This window comes from Neophocaena asiaeorientalis, unplaced genomic scaffold, assembly GCF_003031525.2.
Source record: "Neophocaena asiaeorientalis asiaeorientalis breed wild unplaced genomic scaffold, Neophocaena_asiaeorientalis_V1.1 scaffold589, whole genome shotgun sequence".
Taxonomy (NCBI): domain Eukaryota; kingdom Metazoa; phylum Chordata; class Mammalia; order Artiodactyla; family Phocoenidae; genus Neophocaena; species Neophocaena asiaeorientalis.
In genome coordinates this window covers 338,926-356,507 of record NW_020172683.1, presented here as the reverse complement: position 1 = coordinate 356,507, position 17,582 = coordinate 338,926, and the positions used below count along the sequence as shown (strand labels likewise).

The 17,582-nt window shown below is 37.6% G+C and overlaps 1 protein-coding gene across 4 annotated transcripts in view; it reads left to right on the top strand.

The window, feature by feature from the left end:
• DNM3 (dynamin 3) overlaps positions 1-17,582 on the top strand; it is a 556,874-nt gene that overhangs the window by 381,979 nt on the left and 157,313 nt on the right. For all 4 annotated transcript variants that reach the window (XM_024739835.1, XM_024739837.1, XM_024739836.1 and 1 more), the window contains one exon: positions 16,486-16,595. In XM_024739835.1, the coding sequence (XP_024595603.1) occupies positions 16,486-16,595 (110 nt within the window). The remainder of the gene's footprint in view (positions 1-16,485; positions 16,596-17,582) is intronic.

Sequence of the window (17,582 nt, the reverse complement as noted above, 5' to 3'; positions counted from 1 at the left end):
GACACACTGTCATCTAAAGTTAGATAAAACTCAGTATTTGGGGCTTCCCTGGTGGCGCAGTGGTTGAGAGTCCGCCTGCCGATGCAGGGGACACGGGTTCGTGCCCCGGTCTGGGAAGATCCCACATGCCGCGGGGCGGCTGGGCCCGTGAGCCATGGCCGCTGAGCCTGCACGTCCGGAGCCTGTGCTCCGCAACGGGAGAGGCCACAGCAGTGAGAGGCCCGCGTACCGCAAAAAAAAAAAAGAAAACTCAGTATTTGTATTTATGTTGTTTATCTCTCTTTGGGTTGCTCTGGGTCTTTATTTGTCTGGTCCTGTCTGTGTAAAACTTTTTCTATGTTATTAATGAGGTCTAGGCGTGAAAATCTCCATAACCCCCACTTCTATTACTTTCTACAAGCTTCTTGATGATGTCTTTTCTTACCCTTAGCACCACCTTTTTCTGCTGTGTTCTCCCTTCCTCTTCCTTTGATTCACCCATTCTTCTTTTGTTAAGGGCCCAACCTTATTTTGTCTTTCCCAGGTATCCCTAATTCTTCCACAGCTCTATTTTTGAACCATACAACTCAGCATTTTACCAACCCGGCTTCTTAAAGGAAGCAGATAATTTGCAGCAAAAATTAAACATAGGTTCAATTACACATGTCAGTATGAATTAGACACATATTATTGAGATATTTTCAAGAGTTACTCTTTTAAATAGTACCTTCTTTTTCTCAAAAGATGAAAATGCTTTTTTCATCTATTGCCTCTTTGTTCCCATAACATTGTTTATTTGTTTTCATTTTTCAATTTAAGGATTGAGTTTGTGTATTATTACCCCTGCTTTACATATAGTGAAAGTGAAGTGCAGAGCAGGAAAACAGTCCCCCCAAGGACCCTCAATGTATGCTCCAGCCAAGGCTGGGCCTCCCAGGTTCTGAGGGCCAGAGTGTTTTTTCTCCTGGTCCTGCTGAGGGCAATTAGAAATTAAAGCAATTCCTAAGCTATGCTCCAAGTTATTTGTAAGTCAGGGTCATTTGTTTGTACCTGTTTTGACCATGTCGACCCTTTTAAGAGAATTCCAAATACACTTTCCCTAAATCAGTGTTTCTGAAACTTGGGTAATGTCCAAACACCCTTTAAAGAAAAGAATCCTCATCAGTTATAAACATAGGCAAACTATTTTTGTTTGTAATATTATTTATGTATGAACACAAAATTATTTTATTTTAAATATCTACAAATATATAAGTACCTTATGCTTATCATTCTACTTTAAAAAAGCAAAGAAAGTCAAATTCAAACAGAACTATATTACCAAAAAACTTCGCTTGATCAACAACATTAATGGGAGAGATGATGTCCTTTTAGGAAATGCCTTTAGCTAGTCAACAGGAATGTGTTCTGGCTGCCAGGCATAGTGTATCTTGAGATTGGCATACTCTGTGCTGTATGACCCCACCATCCTCCTGCCACTTTTATCCTGTTGGAATGAAACTTCCATCCACCCATGGTACTGTGATGTCATTAGAGGAAAGTACGTAACTGGTATATTGACATCTGTCTCTGCTCTTTTTTTCATCAGTATTCTGCAGAGTACTCTTACTCAGTGCATACACAAACATGGGCACTGAAACTGAATGCCAGTGTTCACTTATAGAGTGGCTTTTCAGAAAATCCTTTATGCTAATTTTATTAAATACCAACACAAAATTTTTTAAAATTCTCACAAGACCTCATAGACTCTGGGGGTCAAGAGACTCTAATTGCAGAAACACTACTCTAAGCATACTGCTTTAAGATATGGAGAAGCAGTCAGGGTTTTCTGGTCCAGGCTTGGACTAGGCAGGTACATACTGGGATGATTTAAGGGCAACCCAAGGATCTCAGGCCTACCACGTGGCCAAAGCACTTGAATGACTCTGTCCTTTCAGGTGAAAGGATTGAAGTACCCAATTTAAATGCAAAAATATTACCTGGGAGGGACTTCCCTGGGGGTCCAGTTGTTCCGACTTTGCCTTCCAATGCAGGCGGTGCCCTTCGATCCCTGGGTTGGGAGCTAGGTCCCACATGCCTCGTGGCCAAAAAAAAAAACAAAACCAAAACATAAAACGGAAGCAATATTGTAACAAATTTAAAAAAGACTTTAAAAATGGTCCACATCAAAAAAATCTTTAAAAAACACTTCTAAAAAAATATTTCCTGGGAAGAATAATTAATAACAATTGATTTTCTAGCGACATTAATTTATTATAAATGTAATTGTGCATGAAACAAAGCCTAGCAGAAGGAGGCAGAGTAGAGGTGAGTTTGATATCATCATAAATCAGCGTGTATTAAGTATCTACTAGTATCAGCGATCTATGGAGATAAACAGATTTCCCCACTCTTGGCTTTTAAAATCTAGTTGGTAATATACAGGACAAATGGAGTGAGAGGGGGATCTTTCTTGGGACATAGCAGAGGGAGAAATTTACACACTAGGCAGCAGCAAAGCAGCCAGCCCAGGCCATCTTGGTGTGGAATCCACAGAGAAGAGAAACTGCCTTAATGGAAGATGTTTGGAGAAAGAAAACAAGCCTTTCCTACTTTTTAGTTTCCTAGTCAGTCTTGAGACTCCTGCTTATTTTTTTTGAAGTATCATAATATATCTGTAATAAAAAGTAGATGATTCTTCAATATTGAATTTCATTTTTGTATTTCCTTCAGAACTTGCACTCCCTCCAAGTAATTTCCTTGATCTATTTGGTACAATCCATCGTGGGAGTGAAGGAGAGGAATTAGTATCACCCCTTAGCCTGTAGTCACATTTCCTCTCTCTGGATATGGACATAGTCCGACAGTTCTGGGTTTCTTACAAACCTTGCTTGAATAAGAACGCAGAGTTGAAAGTTGTTGATATTGTTTCACTGCTTGTCACCCTCCTGGCTTGATATTGTTCGTGTGATAAATACAGTGTTTAATGTGTGTTTATCTACTGGGCATGTAATTAACTCATTTCCCTCATAGTTCTATAGCTTACAAGTGTAAAAGCTTACTATTGTAAGTATGTTGAAGAAACACCCACCTTCTGTTTTTATTGGTGGGAAGATGATGGCTAATAAAGTGTCCCCAAGGAAAGGTAAACAAACATTAGGAATCCCTAAATGCACAGACCTCTGCATGATCTCATTTAAATCATCACACCCCCTATGAAGCAAGAATTATCACCTCTATATAGAGGTGAAATAAGGCTTAGAGAAATCAAGTAATTTGCCTGGGTTCACATGGCTAGTGTCAGAGCTCATATGTGAACCCCTACGTCTTAATTCCAAACCATGTGTGTCCTTGTCCTTGACTCACCGGTTGTTGTTTCTCAGAGACTGGGGATAGGGCCACCTGTGCATGCAGTGAAAGCAGAAAGCACTTCTAGCTTAGGTAGCTTTTGGTTTCTTTTCGTTCCTTCTACAGGTCACTTCACTCTCCCTTTCTCTGTCTTCCCCCCACCTGCTCCTTTCTGTTTCTCTGTGCTACTTTTGTTCTTCATCACCCTTCCCCAAGAAAGCAGTGGGCAAGCTAGGATTAGGATTGATGGAGAAGAACTATTCCACTTCTTTTTCCCTTGTCCAAAGCTTGTTTCTGGGTGGACATGTGTTTGAGCCAATAGCAGTACACAGACCACAAGCTGTGCTCCGAGCAATCCAGCCAAATGTCATTTTAAGTCCAGGACTGCATCTCAGAAGGCACATGGAAGGGCCCCCTTTTTCCCTGTTCCCATCTTGAGCCCACACTCCCTGGAACACAGGGAGAAGGGCTCTCAGTAAAGTACAGAGGGCATGATACTCAGGTCTCCTTTTCAAACAGTTGTTTCCCTCTCAGAAGGAACCTCATTGAATTGTGTTAATGTCAGCAGAGGAGTGGGAGGGGTAGCTTAATGGTCAATTCAAAGGACTTCAGAAAAGCTCACTGGTTTGGGTGAATGCTCAGTCCTGTTGCTTTTTTCCTTAGTGCTGCCTCTTTTTGAATGTTGCTTTGCTGAAATGATAGGGGAGAGAGGGAAAAATTGAGCCTTGATTTTTGTCTGAAGCTTGGTGACAAATGATGGGAGTAAAATTTAAACCGTTCATCTACTGAGTTCTGGGAATTGTCAGAGGATTTTATTTGTACATGCCTTCCTGACACCCACTTTTCTAAAATAAGTAAAAATTATGCTGAATTCGTAAACAAGTTACTTTTATTGAGTTGAACTTTTACAAATGTATGGTGCATTTAGCCAAAATAACACTTTTATTTAATACAATTATACTCAAAGGACTATGTATGTAGAACTTTGTACGATTAATATGCACTTGAAAGCGTTACAAAGTAAGCATAATTTCAGAGTTTGTGGGATCTCTTAAATTCACTTTGTAATTTAATGTGCAGCCACAGAAGTCAAAATTGAGGGATATTACCACCAGGAATTTGTATTATATCACATACCTTTTCATGTAAACTAGTCACCATTTCAAACTTGAAACTTTCTCTTTTAAAAAATAAATTGTGATGCCTTGGAACACAGAAAGAAGTGAAGAAATGAGACCATTAAACATTTGAAATATGCTAATTTTAAAGTGCTTGCAGTATGTTTTGCCATGCTAAGTAAAGTCCCTATACTTAGCTTACTAGTAGAGAAAATTTAACCCATGAAGTTCACTGTGATTATAGAGGTAGTTGGTAATAGTTTATGAATATACATGCCACCAGGAATTTTTCTTTCTGTTTTATTCACATCATTTGCCTTATTTTGTTTCTTATAAATCTGCTCAAATGCTGTCACCTACCCCCTGAATTTTCAATTTAAAATTTCTCATACAGGTTATTTCTCCTATGTATATAATTTTTTCTAGCTAAAGACTCTTTCCTTGAGTGAAAAGCCCTGGAAATTCATAACTGCATAGCTTTCTCGCCCTCTCTCTCTCACTCACACACACTCACACTCACACTCACACTCACGTTCACATTCACATACTTGCTAATAATCAGTTCATGTAGTTTTTTTAAAACGACTATTAAAATGGGAAATGTTTATTCTTCTACTTTACTGGATATTCATTTTTGCTAAGACATAATAGTACATGATGACTAGATATTGTTACTGTATTTTCAGAGTTCTTAATTATCAACAACAGAATCTACTCTAGCTACTTTAAGTAGCAAAATGTTAATTAAGGGAGATATACTGTTCAAAGAACCTTTAGGAGGGAAAAATTACAGAAATAGGCTGAGTTTCCAGGAATGGTTCTCCAAATTAAATTTCAGAACTGGGTTGCCAGGGAGCTGTTTCCTCCACCAATCCGGAGGCAACACAATCAGGAAGCCACCCTATATTATATAGCCTCTGGATTCAGAGCCATAGCACCTCTGCCATGATCCAGGCCAACAAAACAGGTGCCACATCCTCTGTCTCTTTTCACTGTGACTCACTTCTGAATCAAAGTCTGGCATGAGCACATCAGATTGGCTGAAACTATGTCTCATCTGGAGCCCCCACTGTAAGAGCAAGATTGGGAAGGGAAGGGGAGTTTTGAATTGAACTCAAACGTCACAAGGAGGTTGGAATGGGTGTTGAGATAGTCCATCCTCAGAATCCACTTCAGTTAATAGCTGTGATATATATAATCTATGGTGATTCTGTGCCATTCAGCTACTTGGAAATTCTATGTGTGAGTGAGACTTGCGAAATATAGGATCTCCTTGTAAGGCGATCAGGTAGAAAGCTGGCTTTTTTCTTGAAATGTTAGGATATAGGGCATTTTCTCTGAATCTATTTAGCTTCCCAGAGAACAACAGTCCAATATCCTGCCTGACAGAGGAATAGAAATCCATCTGGTTGCTGGCATTCTGGGGGGAGGGCAGGAAAGGGGGCTGAGGGACAGCATTTCAGTATAAAGACTTTCACTAAGTTCTCTTGTTTTTAACCCATGTTTACTGTCCACCCTGCCTGGTATATCGGGGTCCAAAACTTCTTTTGTATAATCTTTTCTCTAGGGAAAAGCCTCTGGTCTCCTGCTGGGTTTAAGGAATGGGCTGCCATATTTAGAGGGAAGTCATCAGTTGCTCTGTGTACTTCTGTGAATGGCTGTATCTGATCCTGCCCTTTCACTCCCACAACTCCCACAACTGTATCCCTTCATGTGAGGTACCAGGTGCCTCCAAGGGGAAGACAGGACCCAAGTGGGGTGGCTTCTCCTCCATTCTCTCTCCGTGTAGGTGTTAGGAGGTGATAACTCCTCTCTGTATGCTAAGTTAATGAATGCTCCTCTGTCTGCTTTCTCTCTTCCAAAGCTTTTGGGAAACCTCTTGTCCACTGTTTTCTCCCCTCCCATTTTCTTTGTCCTTGTGAATCAATATCTTTTTATTCCTTTACTATTATATAGTGGGTTTGGAGGAGGGAAAGGCTGTATATGCATGCAATCAATCTACCATGCTTAACCATTAAGTCCTTTAAATTTATTCTTTAGTGCACTTATTATATCTGTCTTTTACATTGTCAGTGTATGTACAAATATTCATGAATATTGCTTTAAATATAAGGATTAATATAGAGATTAAATATAAACATTTAAGAATAAAATCATTAATGTTCTCACTTTCAAATTATAAAAGTACCTTTTTAATCGGGGGTAAGAGCAGTCCACATTTTGAGGGTATCAGATGTACCTGAAATCATAGGGCAATGTATATATACTAAATGAAAAAAAAAAAAAAGTGGTATTGCCCAAGAATGCCATGAGAAGGGAGGAGGGAGCCCTCCAGTGGGCTCTTATGGCCAGACAGGCTTCCTGGAGGAGGTGGAGATTTAACTGGACTCTGAAGAGAGAGAAGGAGCCAGGAAAAAAGCAGTGTCTCCAGTTGGGTAATGACAAGTGTGACTGTATTTCCCTTACCCAGTAGAGATATGCCAGTGTGTAGCTCCATTTAAGGATCTGAGTGAGTGCGGAGGGGGTAGCCATGAAGCCAATAGCATATATAAACCATGGAGTTTTCTTGGGCCTACTAGGACAGCCCGTCAAAGGCACACATAGACAGTTTCTTCAGTGCCCAAGAGGAAACTCTAAAGAAGTACTATTTACTAGCAGTGTGCTGGCTCACAGATGCTATTTACTACTCAAAATATAATTCTGATTAAAGCAGGGTATTAAAACCCAACTAAGTAGATGGGTAGTTTATGAGTTTCATACTTGTACATCTCTATAGTTATAACTTTTTAATAGCAATAAACACCAGATTTTAGTTTTCAACAGCATGTGGAACTAGTAATCTGGTATTCTCAATATTTTTATAGGCTCTTTTTTCTTTGATATTTTGATTATTTTATAAGTCAGTCATCATCTCTGAGTCCTTAATCTAGGCAAAGCACCATGCCAGCCTATGAGGGAACTCAGGCATATGTGCATTCAACACTTTGTAGAATGTCAACTATGCAACCAAAAGTAAGAAGGAAGCAGTTGCTTCCCTCAAAGACTTGATGCTTTGATGGGGAAGTCAGGATATAGTTATAGTGTAGCAAGGGAGCAAGACACATTGAATAACAAAAATAATTTAAAAAGGTAATAATAGTAATGGGTTCACTCTTTCCCTTAGGAGTTTACCTGGTAGTTGGAAAGGCAGAACATACACACACTTAGATGAAACATTTGGACACTTAGAAAATAAGACAAAAGTACAAAGTAATGTAGTACAAACCAAGCACACAAGTTCTGTCAAGGGATTAGACTTGGGTGGGAGGAATCCCGGAAATGGTACAGGAGGCCTGAGTGCCATGCCTGGCCATAGCAGGAGCTTGTGGTGATTCAGGAGCAATGCATACTTGGGTGAGTTTTTGGTGGGCACATCAAAGTGCCCAATCAGGCAGGCAGAGCATGGCAGGAGTGGTTTGAACTGGAAGGATTTGCTAGATTGTATCCATGGTTCTGAGAGATGCTGTTTGCTCAGTTAGAAGTCACAGGGAGCTACGTGGAGCTGCTTGGTGTAGTGGACTTAAAGGGGTGAGGCGAATCAAGTTCCAGGCAGACTGGAAGTGAGAGCAGAGCCCTGGCACTGTGGGAACATCTGGAGAATAAGACTAGTAGGTGAACCAGACTCTGGAAGAGGGATCCGGAGATCCAGGCCTGTGTACTAGAGTCCTTAGTCATTGCAGCTGCATTTCTTAGGGCGAGAGGATGAATCTTAATGGGCAGGTTTCTCATATCCCCACTCCTGCTTCAATTGAGGACCTACACTTTTTAATCTACTTAATGTAATGGGCTTCAGTGTCAGAATTTTTTTAAAGGATCCCACTGATTTGAAAAGAATACGTCTACAAATAGGGTGGGGAAGGAAAAGAAGACAGAAAAATGAGACCTATAATACTTGAAGAAAAAATGTACATTGAGCTAGATGGAGTAATCTTTTGTAGGAATTTTGAGGAAAGAGAAACAGAGTGGCAAATAGGCAGCAGTATTTCTAGTGGAGGAAATAGTATAGATGAAGACAAGATATGATTGGATGTGTTCTGTGTGGAAAGTGAAAATACATTGACTTCCGGGAAAGCAGGAGTCCCGTGGTTGGTGCAGTGGGTATGTTGAAGAATTAGAATTTACTCTGAAGGGCAATACAGTGTCATCTTGGAAAATGAGGTGAGGTGAGGGTGGAAGCATGATGAGTATGTATGCTTTCATAATTCTTGTGTCAGTTATTTAAAGCATGAAAGGTTTATGTTAATTTGTGAGGGCATCACATTTTTCTTGGCCCTGATCCCCACCCAGAAACCCAGGATAAAGTCTCCAGTTTCCCTGTTTGCAAACATTCTGGTCATAGTGTGTCAAGGAAAAAAGAAAACATTGTCAGGGAAAAAATATTGATCAACATCATTGTCTCTTGAGCAGCAAGCAAATTACAATAATTGAGTGTCCCACAGTATCTCATGAGTTTTCAGGATTCTGCAAAAGCATTTATAGCCCCTGGACGAGGGATCTTTTCAGCTTGGACTGATCTGTGGGCTACTGCCCTGTTTTTGGACCAGGTTCTCGGTCGCTTCATCATATTGTCTCCTTCTGTAGCTGGCACCGCAGTACCCACTCTGTGCCCTACACACATCGTCGGTGCTGTTGTGTCCTACAAATGCCGCATTCATTGCTAGCAGAATGGTGCAGCACTGAGGGAGGACAAATATATGTCAGGTTCTCAATAGGAGAAGAGACATTTAACAAATTAGGAGTATACAATATGGCAAATGTGATAATAGAGAATGCACATGAAATATTATTGAGTATGAGAAGAGGAGTGGTCAAAACCAGGAATCTTTGCTCTACTGAAACACAGCTATTCTCAGCAACATGGTATATTCTGTTAGTCTGTTGTGGAATCTGTTTCTAATCTGATTATTTATTAGCCTGAGAAATTGCCATGATGTTTTAAAATGTTAGAGCAAGGCAGTGAAGAATTATAACAAATCTCACATATTTAAAAAATAAATTTGGAACCATTATTACATATTTCAAAGATATATTTGGTGCCTTTACTGGCTTTTTAAAATAGTTTTCTCTTGTCTTTTATAATCTAGTCTCTTTTGTGTTCTGTCAATTTTTAAAACTTTATATCGGTTCTTACCTCTTAAGAGCAACATATCTGCTGCATTTTGTTTTTTGTACTGTTTTGAAGTATATTGGATTGTCACAGTATATTTATATGTTTAGGCCATGAGATTTTTTTATTAATCAAATCAAGTATGTTGGTCTAGGTTAGTAAAATTTCACTTAATAAACTATATGGTACTAAGCAAAACACTTAATTCAAAATCAATCTTTGAGGAATTTAAAATAAATTTTCATATCACATCTGGTTAGATCATTTTTAACATAATAGTATAGGTAGACATTATAGTAAAAATAGTATAGGTACACCATAAGAGTAAAATTCCATCATTTTGGTATTTATTTGTAATGCATCATCAACACTCAAAGGTTTGCTAAGCAACATCTGTATGTGCAGCAGTGTAATAACTGTTCAATGTAAACACAAAAGAATTATAACACAGTCCTTGCCTTCAAGGAGCTTCCAATCTACTTGAAGAAGAAAACTGAACGTAAATAAGGAATGGCATCCTATATAGCCTATGACAAAAATTATGGGAAATTTGAGAGCTACACAGAGGTCTATGACTTGCTGTAATCAGAGTAGACTTCATGGAGGAGGTGGCACTTGACATAAATTGCAAGGCCACTGGTATTTGCCTTCTTGCTGAGAAGAGGCATTCCTAGCAAGTAGAAGCAATACAAACAAAGGCATAGGTAAAAATAAACACAGCAGTCAGCCTAAACTTTATAAAAGTTTAATGATCAAAAGCAATGCCAATCAGTTAAGTATCTTATACAGGTTTTTTTTTTTCCCATAGAATTTTTATTTGATTCTCAAAATATATGTGACTATCAATATTTTTATGCAGTATTTGGCTTTGGTTATCAGACATTCTAAAGTCAATTCAACAAATATTTATAATATATGCTATGTAAATTTCAATGACCACTATGCTAGGTATTATAATATGTGGAAATGAGGAAGGATTTGTGATCTTATCCTTGAAGATTTTGTTGCCTTATTAGTGAGAATGACGCAGAAATAAAATGATTCAATGTAGTCATCAAACCAAGGCCACTCAACTATTCCCCAAGTTATAAAACTCTCTACCTATGAGTCACCAATTGTATGAAAGACTTTCCAATCCTTTGCATATGCAGGAGCTATTCCTCCACACACCAAACCCTCTCCTCATACCCACTGTAGCTCCTTCTAGCAACCAAGTTATATTGATGGTGCTCTGCCAGCTAAAGGTTATCATTGGGCACTTGCTGACCCCACATCTGTCCCTCATTGATCCTTTTGTTTCCTTTCAGAGTCAGTGAACACATACTGTGGGGCTATATCTTAATTCCCGCCTCCCTCCAACTTGATTCCTCTGCATTTACCACTCATAGTTTAGTTACTTCCACCTCAGACCAAACTCTTTCACACATTAATGCCTCCCTTTTTTGGCCTATTCTATTTCTCCTCTTTCTTCTAACTCTTACCAAGTTATTGCAAGGAAAAAACACACTCTCTCTCATATTCCCTCTCTCTTTGAATAAAGAATCCCTGTCATCTTTGATGCCTCCCATACAAATAGTGCTGGTAACCACCTTATATTGAGAAAAGGAAAGGTACCATGTTTCAAAATGAAGAAAATAATGGTGTTGAATGAGTGACATCAGCTTCTGAAGCTTTTGAAAACATACAGAAATTTCTTTATGAATCTCCATTAAAAAAATCTTTCTCTAGAATTTTGCAAATGCTTCCTCCAAAATGTCTACTAAAGGTAAAATGTTTAAAATATCAAATTCTATTTCTTATTTATTTACAAATATTACAAAAAACATTCTCTATTTTTCTCTTTTCTTTGCAAATGTAACCTACTTGAACAATAAAATTTACTGAACATTCTGAGTTCCAAATGAACAACTTTGACAGAAATTTTTTAATGTAATGCATTTACAAGATGAGGGTGTCTCATATAAAGTATACAAGCACACCTCATTTTATTGTGCTTCACTTTATTGCTCTTCTCAGATAATGTGTTTTTTTACAAATTGGAGTTTTGTAACAACCCTACCTTGTCAGATGATGGTTAGTGTTTTTAAGCAACACAGTACTTTTAAATTAAGGTAAGTACGTTGTTTTTTTAGACATGATGCTATTCCACATTTAATAGACTACCGTATAGTGTAAACATAACTTTTATAGCATTGGGAAACCAAAAAAAATCATTTGACTTGCTTTATTGTGATATTTGCTTTATTGCGGTGGTCTGGAACTAAACCTGTAATATCTCCAAGGTATGCCTATAATTTAAAAATTAATAGAATAAGCAATACCTATTGTATGAATTGAAAGGAGAGAGATGGGGAAGTGACACAGAGAGACAGACAATTAAAAACCTGGGAAAACTTTTTGCACAGAATATAGAAACTTGAGCTGGACTCTAAATAGTAAACTGGTATGATAGGGAGAAGTTGACAGGGTGTCTCAAGCTGGGAAAAGACTGTTGGCAAATGTGTATTTGGTTGAAATGGAGAGTTCCTATGGAAGAGTAAAGGAGATATTGACAAATAAGGATCGGACCAATTTGTAGGTGTTTTTCAATTTCACATTAAGGAGTTTCATGGAATTTCTTCCGTAAGTAATGGAGAGCTATGAACGTTTTGAAGGACTGTAATGAATTTGACACGGTGGTTTAAGAAAAGTGCCCTCCCTGGTGATGTTAGAGGAATTAGAAGACTAGAAAGGAGGCCATTTATAACTGCATGCTTGTGAGATGCCAGGGACCTGGATTAATGTAGTGGGAATGTCAAACAATGGGAGTTCTGACAAATGCTTCAAACACAATGCAGTGTAGTCTTGATGTAATAAAGGAGGTGAAGGAAGACAATACATCATAAATGATAGTGAGGTTTCAGACTGGGTGACTGGGAGAATGATAAATACACCTGATGGCAGAAAGGTGTATTTATCAATTTTCAAGAGGAAAATTGAATGGATGAGAGGAAGGAAAGTGATGATAGGTACATGGGCTCATCACTGTCAATAGAAAGTTAATGTGAGTCACATATGCCATTTAAAATTGTCGAGCAGCCACGTTCAAAACAGTAAAAATAAACAGATGAAATTATGTTTAATAATACTTTATTTACCCCAATATATTCAAAGTATTATCACTTCAACATATAATCCCTATAAAAGTATTAATGATACAGTTTGCATTCTTTTTTTCATACTAAATCTTTGAAATGTGGTTTGAGGTTAACACTTAAAGCACATCCCAATTTGACTCGCTACATTTCAAATACTTGGTAGTCCCCTTAGCTAGAGGCTACCATATTGAACACTCTATTAGTTTAGGCAGTTTAATGGAGTTAAAAAGAATATGTGGCAAATGTCTCAATTAAGCTGGTGCTAAGATTCACTATATTTTGGAAATTATAATTCTGTTTTTCCTTTCTCCTCCTCTATTTCTTTTGTTTATCTTAGCTACTTCATATTCAAGATGTCCTTTTAGCAGAATGTCATACTTTCCCAAAAGCACCAAGAATTTTAGAAATATCCACAATATGTCATTTCATTGCTCTCTCATTTAATTCTCCATTTGACTTATAACATTAATTAAACAAATCAGTCTGAATCTTCTCTTTCTTCCATTTTTGTCAGTCTTAAAACTCTTCTAGTGGGAAGCAGCCACATAGCAGAGGGAGATCAGCTCGGTGCTTTGTGACCACCTAGAGGGGTGAGATAGGGAGGGTGGGAGGGAGACGCAAGAAGGAGGAGATATGGGGATATATGTATATGTATAGCTGATTCACTTTGTTATAAAGCAGAAACTAACACACCATTGTAAATTATACTCCAATAAATTGGATATATAAACTCCAATTATACTCCAATAAAGATGTTTAAAAAATACAGTAGTGTACAGACATTTTTCCAAATAAGACATACAGATGGCCAACAAGTACATGAAAAGGTATTCAACATCACTAATTATCAGGGAAATGCAAATCAAAACCACAAGGAGATATCACCTCACACCTGTTAGAATGGCTGTCATCAAGAAGACATGATAACAAGTGTTGGCAAGAATGTGGAGAAAAGGAACACTTATGTACTATTAATGGGAATATAAATTATGGAAAATAGTATGGAGGTTCCTTAAGAAATTAAAAATAGAACTACCTTATGATCCAGCAATCCCACTTCCGGGTATATATCCAAAGAAATGAAAACAGGATCTTGAAGAGATAGCTGCACTCCCATATTTATTGCAGCATTATTCACAATAGCCAAGATACGGAAACAACCTAAGTGACAGCTGATGGGTGAATGGATAAAACACATATGGTATACACAGACAATGGAATATTATTCAACCATGAGAAAGAAGGAAATCCTGCCATTTGCAACAACATGGGTGGACTTTAAGGGCATTATGCTAAGTGAAATAAGTCAGAGTAAGAGAAAATAATACAGGATATCACTTATTTGTATAATCTTAAAGAGCGAAACTCAGAAACGGAGAGTAGAATGGTGGTTACCAGGGGTGGGGGTGTGGAAAAAATAGGGAGACATTGGTCAGAGGGCACAAACTTCCACTTACAAGACAAATAAGTTCTAGCAATCTAATGTACAGCATGGTGATTATAGTTAATAATACTGTATTCTTAACTTGAAAGATGCTAAGACAGTAGATCTTATATATTCCCACCACAAAAAAAAATGGTAATTATGTGAGATGATGAAGGCATTGGCTAAAGCTATGGTAGTAATCATTTTGCAATATATGTTTATCAAATCAACATGTTGTATACCTTAAAGGTACACAATGTTATATGTCAATTACATCTCAATAAAACTGGAAAAATAAAAAAATAAACTCTTGATTATGAAATAATTTAGCAATATGTCCTCAAAACTCTTAGATAAATGACATTTAGTCCTTTGGAAATGAAACTACATTTTTAATATTTCTCTGTCTGCATATGTGTGTATTTCTCCAGTGTTTAATATCTGATGTAAACTTGCTGGAGTTCTGGTCTTCAGAATGCAGTACAAAAGGGAGCCTACTTCTATAGAAAACATGCCAAGGACATTGTATTCCATCTTTACAATGAAATGCAGATTTTCCATTAAAGGCGAATCCATCATTTCAAAAGGTTGAATAGGATGATGCATTAAAAAAATCCAGCTGCTTAAATTTAGGGCATTGAAAAACAACCAGTAAAAAAAATGTTCCCTGCGTCTCAAACATTTTCATTTGATTATGTATTGGGTAGCTTTTCATTCAGTCTGTGATCTTGCCTCTTAGAATGCTATCCTAAAATAGTCTGACAAGTCTTTCAAACAAGTTAGACCCAACTATAATGCTTCATTTATGTAAATTATGTATTTTGCTATTTAGAATATCCTTGTGTTTGCTAATATACTGTTAATTTTTGTACAAGAAACATTGGAATCTTCTTACAGTGCTTTGCTTTTTCATGTTTATTCTTGGGCTTCTCTCACTGCCATTCAGTTTCTTTTATGTTTTTGTTTTGTTTTGTTTTGCTATCTCCTTTGAAGACCTTGTCTGCCAGGACAGCCATTTTGTTCTCCAACCAGCTTCCTTCAACTTCTTGAGTCATCTATTTCTCTCTGCCTCACTATTCTAAAGTGCTCTGCCCAACTTTCCCTGATTAATTTAGGAGAAGTGGCAAAGCCAGTGATAGTTCTTGCAATAACACTCTCTGATGTCTGCAGAGAGTGTGGTCCCCACAAGCAGGCTAGGGAGCATGGAAGAGTTCTGCCCCACACTACTGAGCCGAGACCAATTCTCAAGCAAGAGCTGGAGGAGCTTCAGGAGCAAAAAGGCTTATGTCAAGCATATCTGTATGGTACATGTATTTCCCACAGGCATTAATAGTTGTTTATTAAAAGTCATGGCTAGATCTCCATGCTCTCCTCCTCTGGAGTCTAGGCCTGGTTTTTCTCAGGACTGTCACCCGAGATATACAGAGGACTACTGTTTAACAAGGACTGTGCAAAAGTGCCCCAGGTAATAGATATCGACTAGGTTTCTTAAACTGAGTATTCGGCTCTCTACTATTGTACTGGTTGTTAGGCATTTATGCATATGATAATATTGTCCCTGGGCCAGTCCTTAAAAGTAAATGTTTCTAATAATTCTTTGGCATCCAATATGTTTTGTTTTACCAAGATTAGTTTGGTCCCATTTGCAGACCTCCCCTCTCAAATGTGCATTTTCTTCCTAAAGTGTTGTTAATTTTAAGAGAATTTGTTCTAGTTAATATTAGTTCACTTCTAATGGGTTCTTTTTTTCTCAAAGAGTTTGACAATTTAATGGAATCATTTCTTTCTGGACCCACATTTTATTCTAGACTCAAAGGAAGGAAGTATTTTCTGTGCTTTATCATAGTTTATAGGTGGTATTTCATACTAGGGTCCTTGTGCTTCCAGGCTCTTGCCAGCTCTGGCTATCAAAACTGCTTAGGCTGCAAATAAAATATGAAATGAAATCCATCTGGCATTTCTCATTGAATTAGGACCAGAACGTTTTTGTTAAATATTAACAGATGGCTAAATTTTTAATATCAAACTAACATTTTAAAACATCTAAGGGGACCCACATGAGGAAGAAAGGATAGAGGACCATGTGTTTTCTCCATCCCTGAGCCCTTCCTTCCTCTGCACTTTCCCTCCCCTCATTTTTCTGACCCACGTGTTGAGAACCATTGGAGTCTCCTATCTCAGATAATTTTTGTCCCTTGGTAGCTGGTATCAAAGTAGTGTGTGATGGTATCAAAATATTCTAATTAAATGTTGACCAACTCAGGTGATGTGTTGCTATGGGCATGCTTCAAGATCTTTTATTAAAGCCAATTCTCTCTCTCTTTCTCTCTCTCTCTCTCTGTCTCTCTCTAGGAAAAAGAAAAGAAGTATATGCTTCCCTTGGACAACCTGAAAGTTCGAGATGTGGAAAAAAGCTTTATGTCTAGCAAGCACATCTTTGCACTCTTTAATACCGAACAAAGGTAAGGAAATGAAGCAACTTTTGTCTTCACATTGTCTTTCCTTGAATTTCTACATGATCCAAGATTTCTTTTGCTCCCACCTTGAAATTTGTCAACTCTTCAGTTTTCCTTTTGTTTATTTTGTATTTTTAGCTTTTACCATAGGTTGTGGATTCAAAAGATTTAAACTTAGAATAAGGAGGATCTTCAAGTATTAATTAATTTATTTCCTGCTTTTCCAGCAGGCACCCATGTCATGCTGCTTCCATTCTTAAATTACATTTTGTTACTTTAAAGTCTTCCTTGTCCTGAATTTATTGTTTACATACTTATAAATAAATTACTCAGCTATAATTTTTAATAGTCTCTGTCTAGCATGGATGAATATCACTTAAGACCTTCTCCTATGTATTATGACTCAATTCTTGCATTGGTGAATAGAATTATTCAGTTAATGTGAATATAAATATATTGTTCTTTACAGTTTTTCAAAGCACTCTCTACTTTCATTGCCTGGTTTTTGTAACAATTGTCTGTGAGGTAAAAGATAGAGTACTGTGGTTACCATTTCCTAAATTAGAAATGTAGCTCAGAGACTTTCTTAAGATCACAAAATTAGCCCTGAATTTTGGGCTGATTATCATGGAGTGCCATCGTTGTTCACTGAAACTAAGCAGTAAAGTTAAGTAAACAAATGGGGAGGCGACAGAGAATTGGATAGAGAGATGTAAAAAGGCTACAACTAGGCAAAAATAATAAAGGAGATCTTTTCCAAATGGAATTGTTATAGGAACAAGCTAATTAATTTCTGTGAGTCAGTTATTAAGAGACTGAGTCTCTAGGTGGCAGGATCTAATTTTAACCCATATCTCAAAGCCTTTTATCTTTATTTAGCAATGAATGAAGTTCCTTGATTAGGTTCAATGACTGGTCCAGGGTCAATCACACAGTAAATCAAAAAAAAAAAAAAAAAAAAAAAAAAAACCCTTTTTCCCCATTCCCCACACC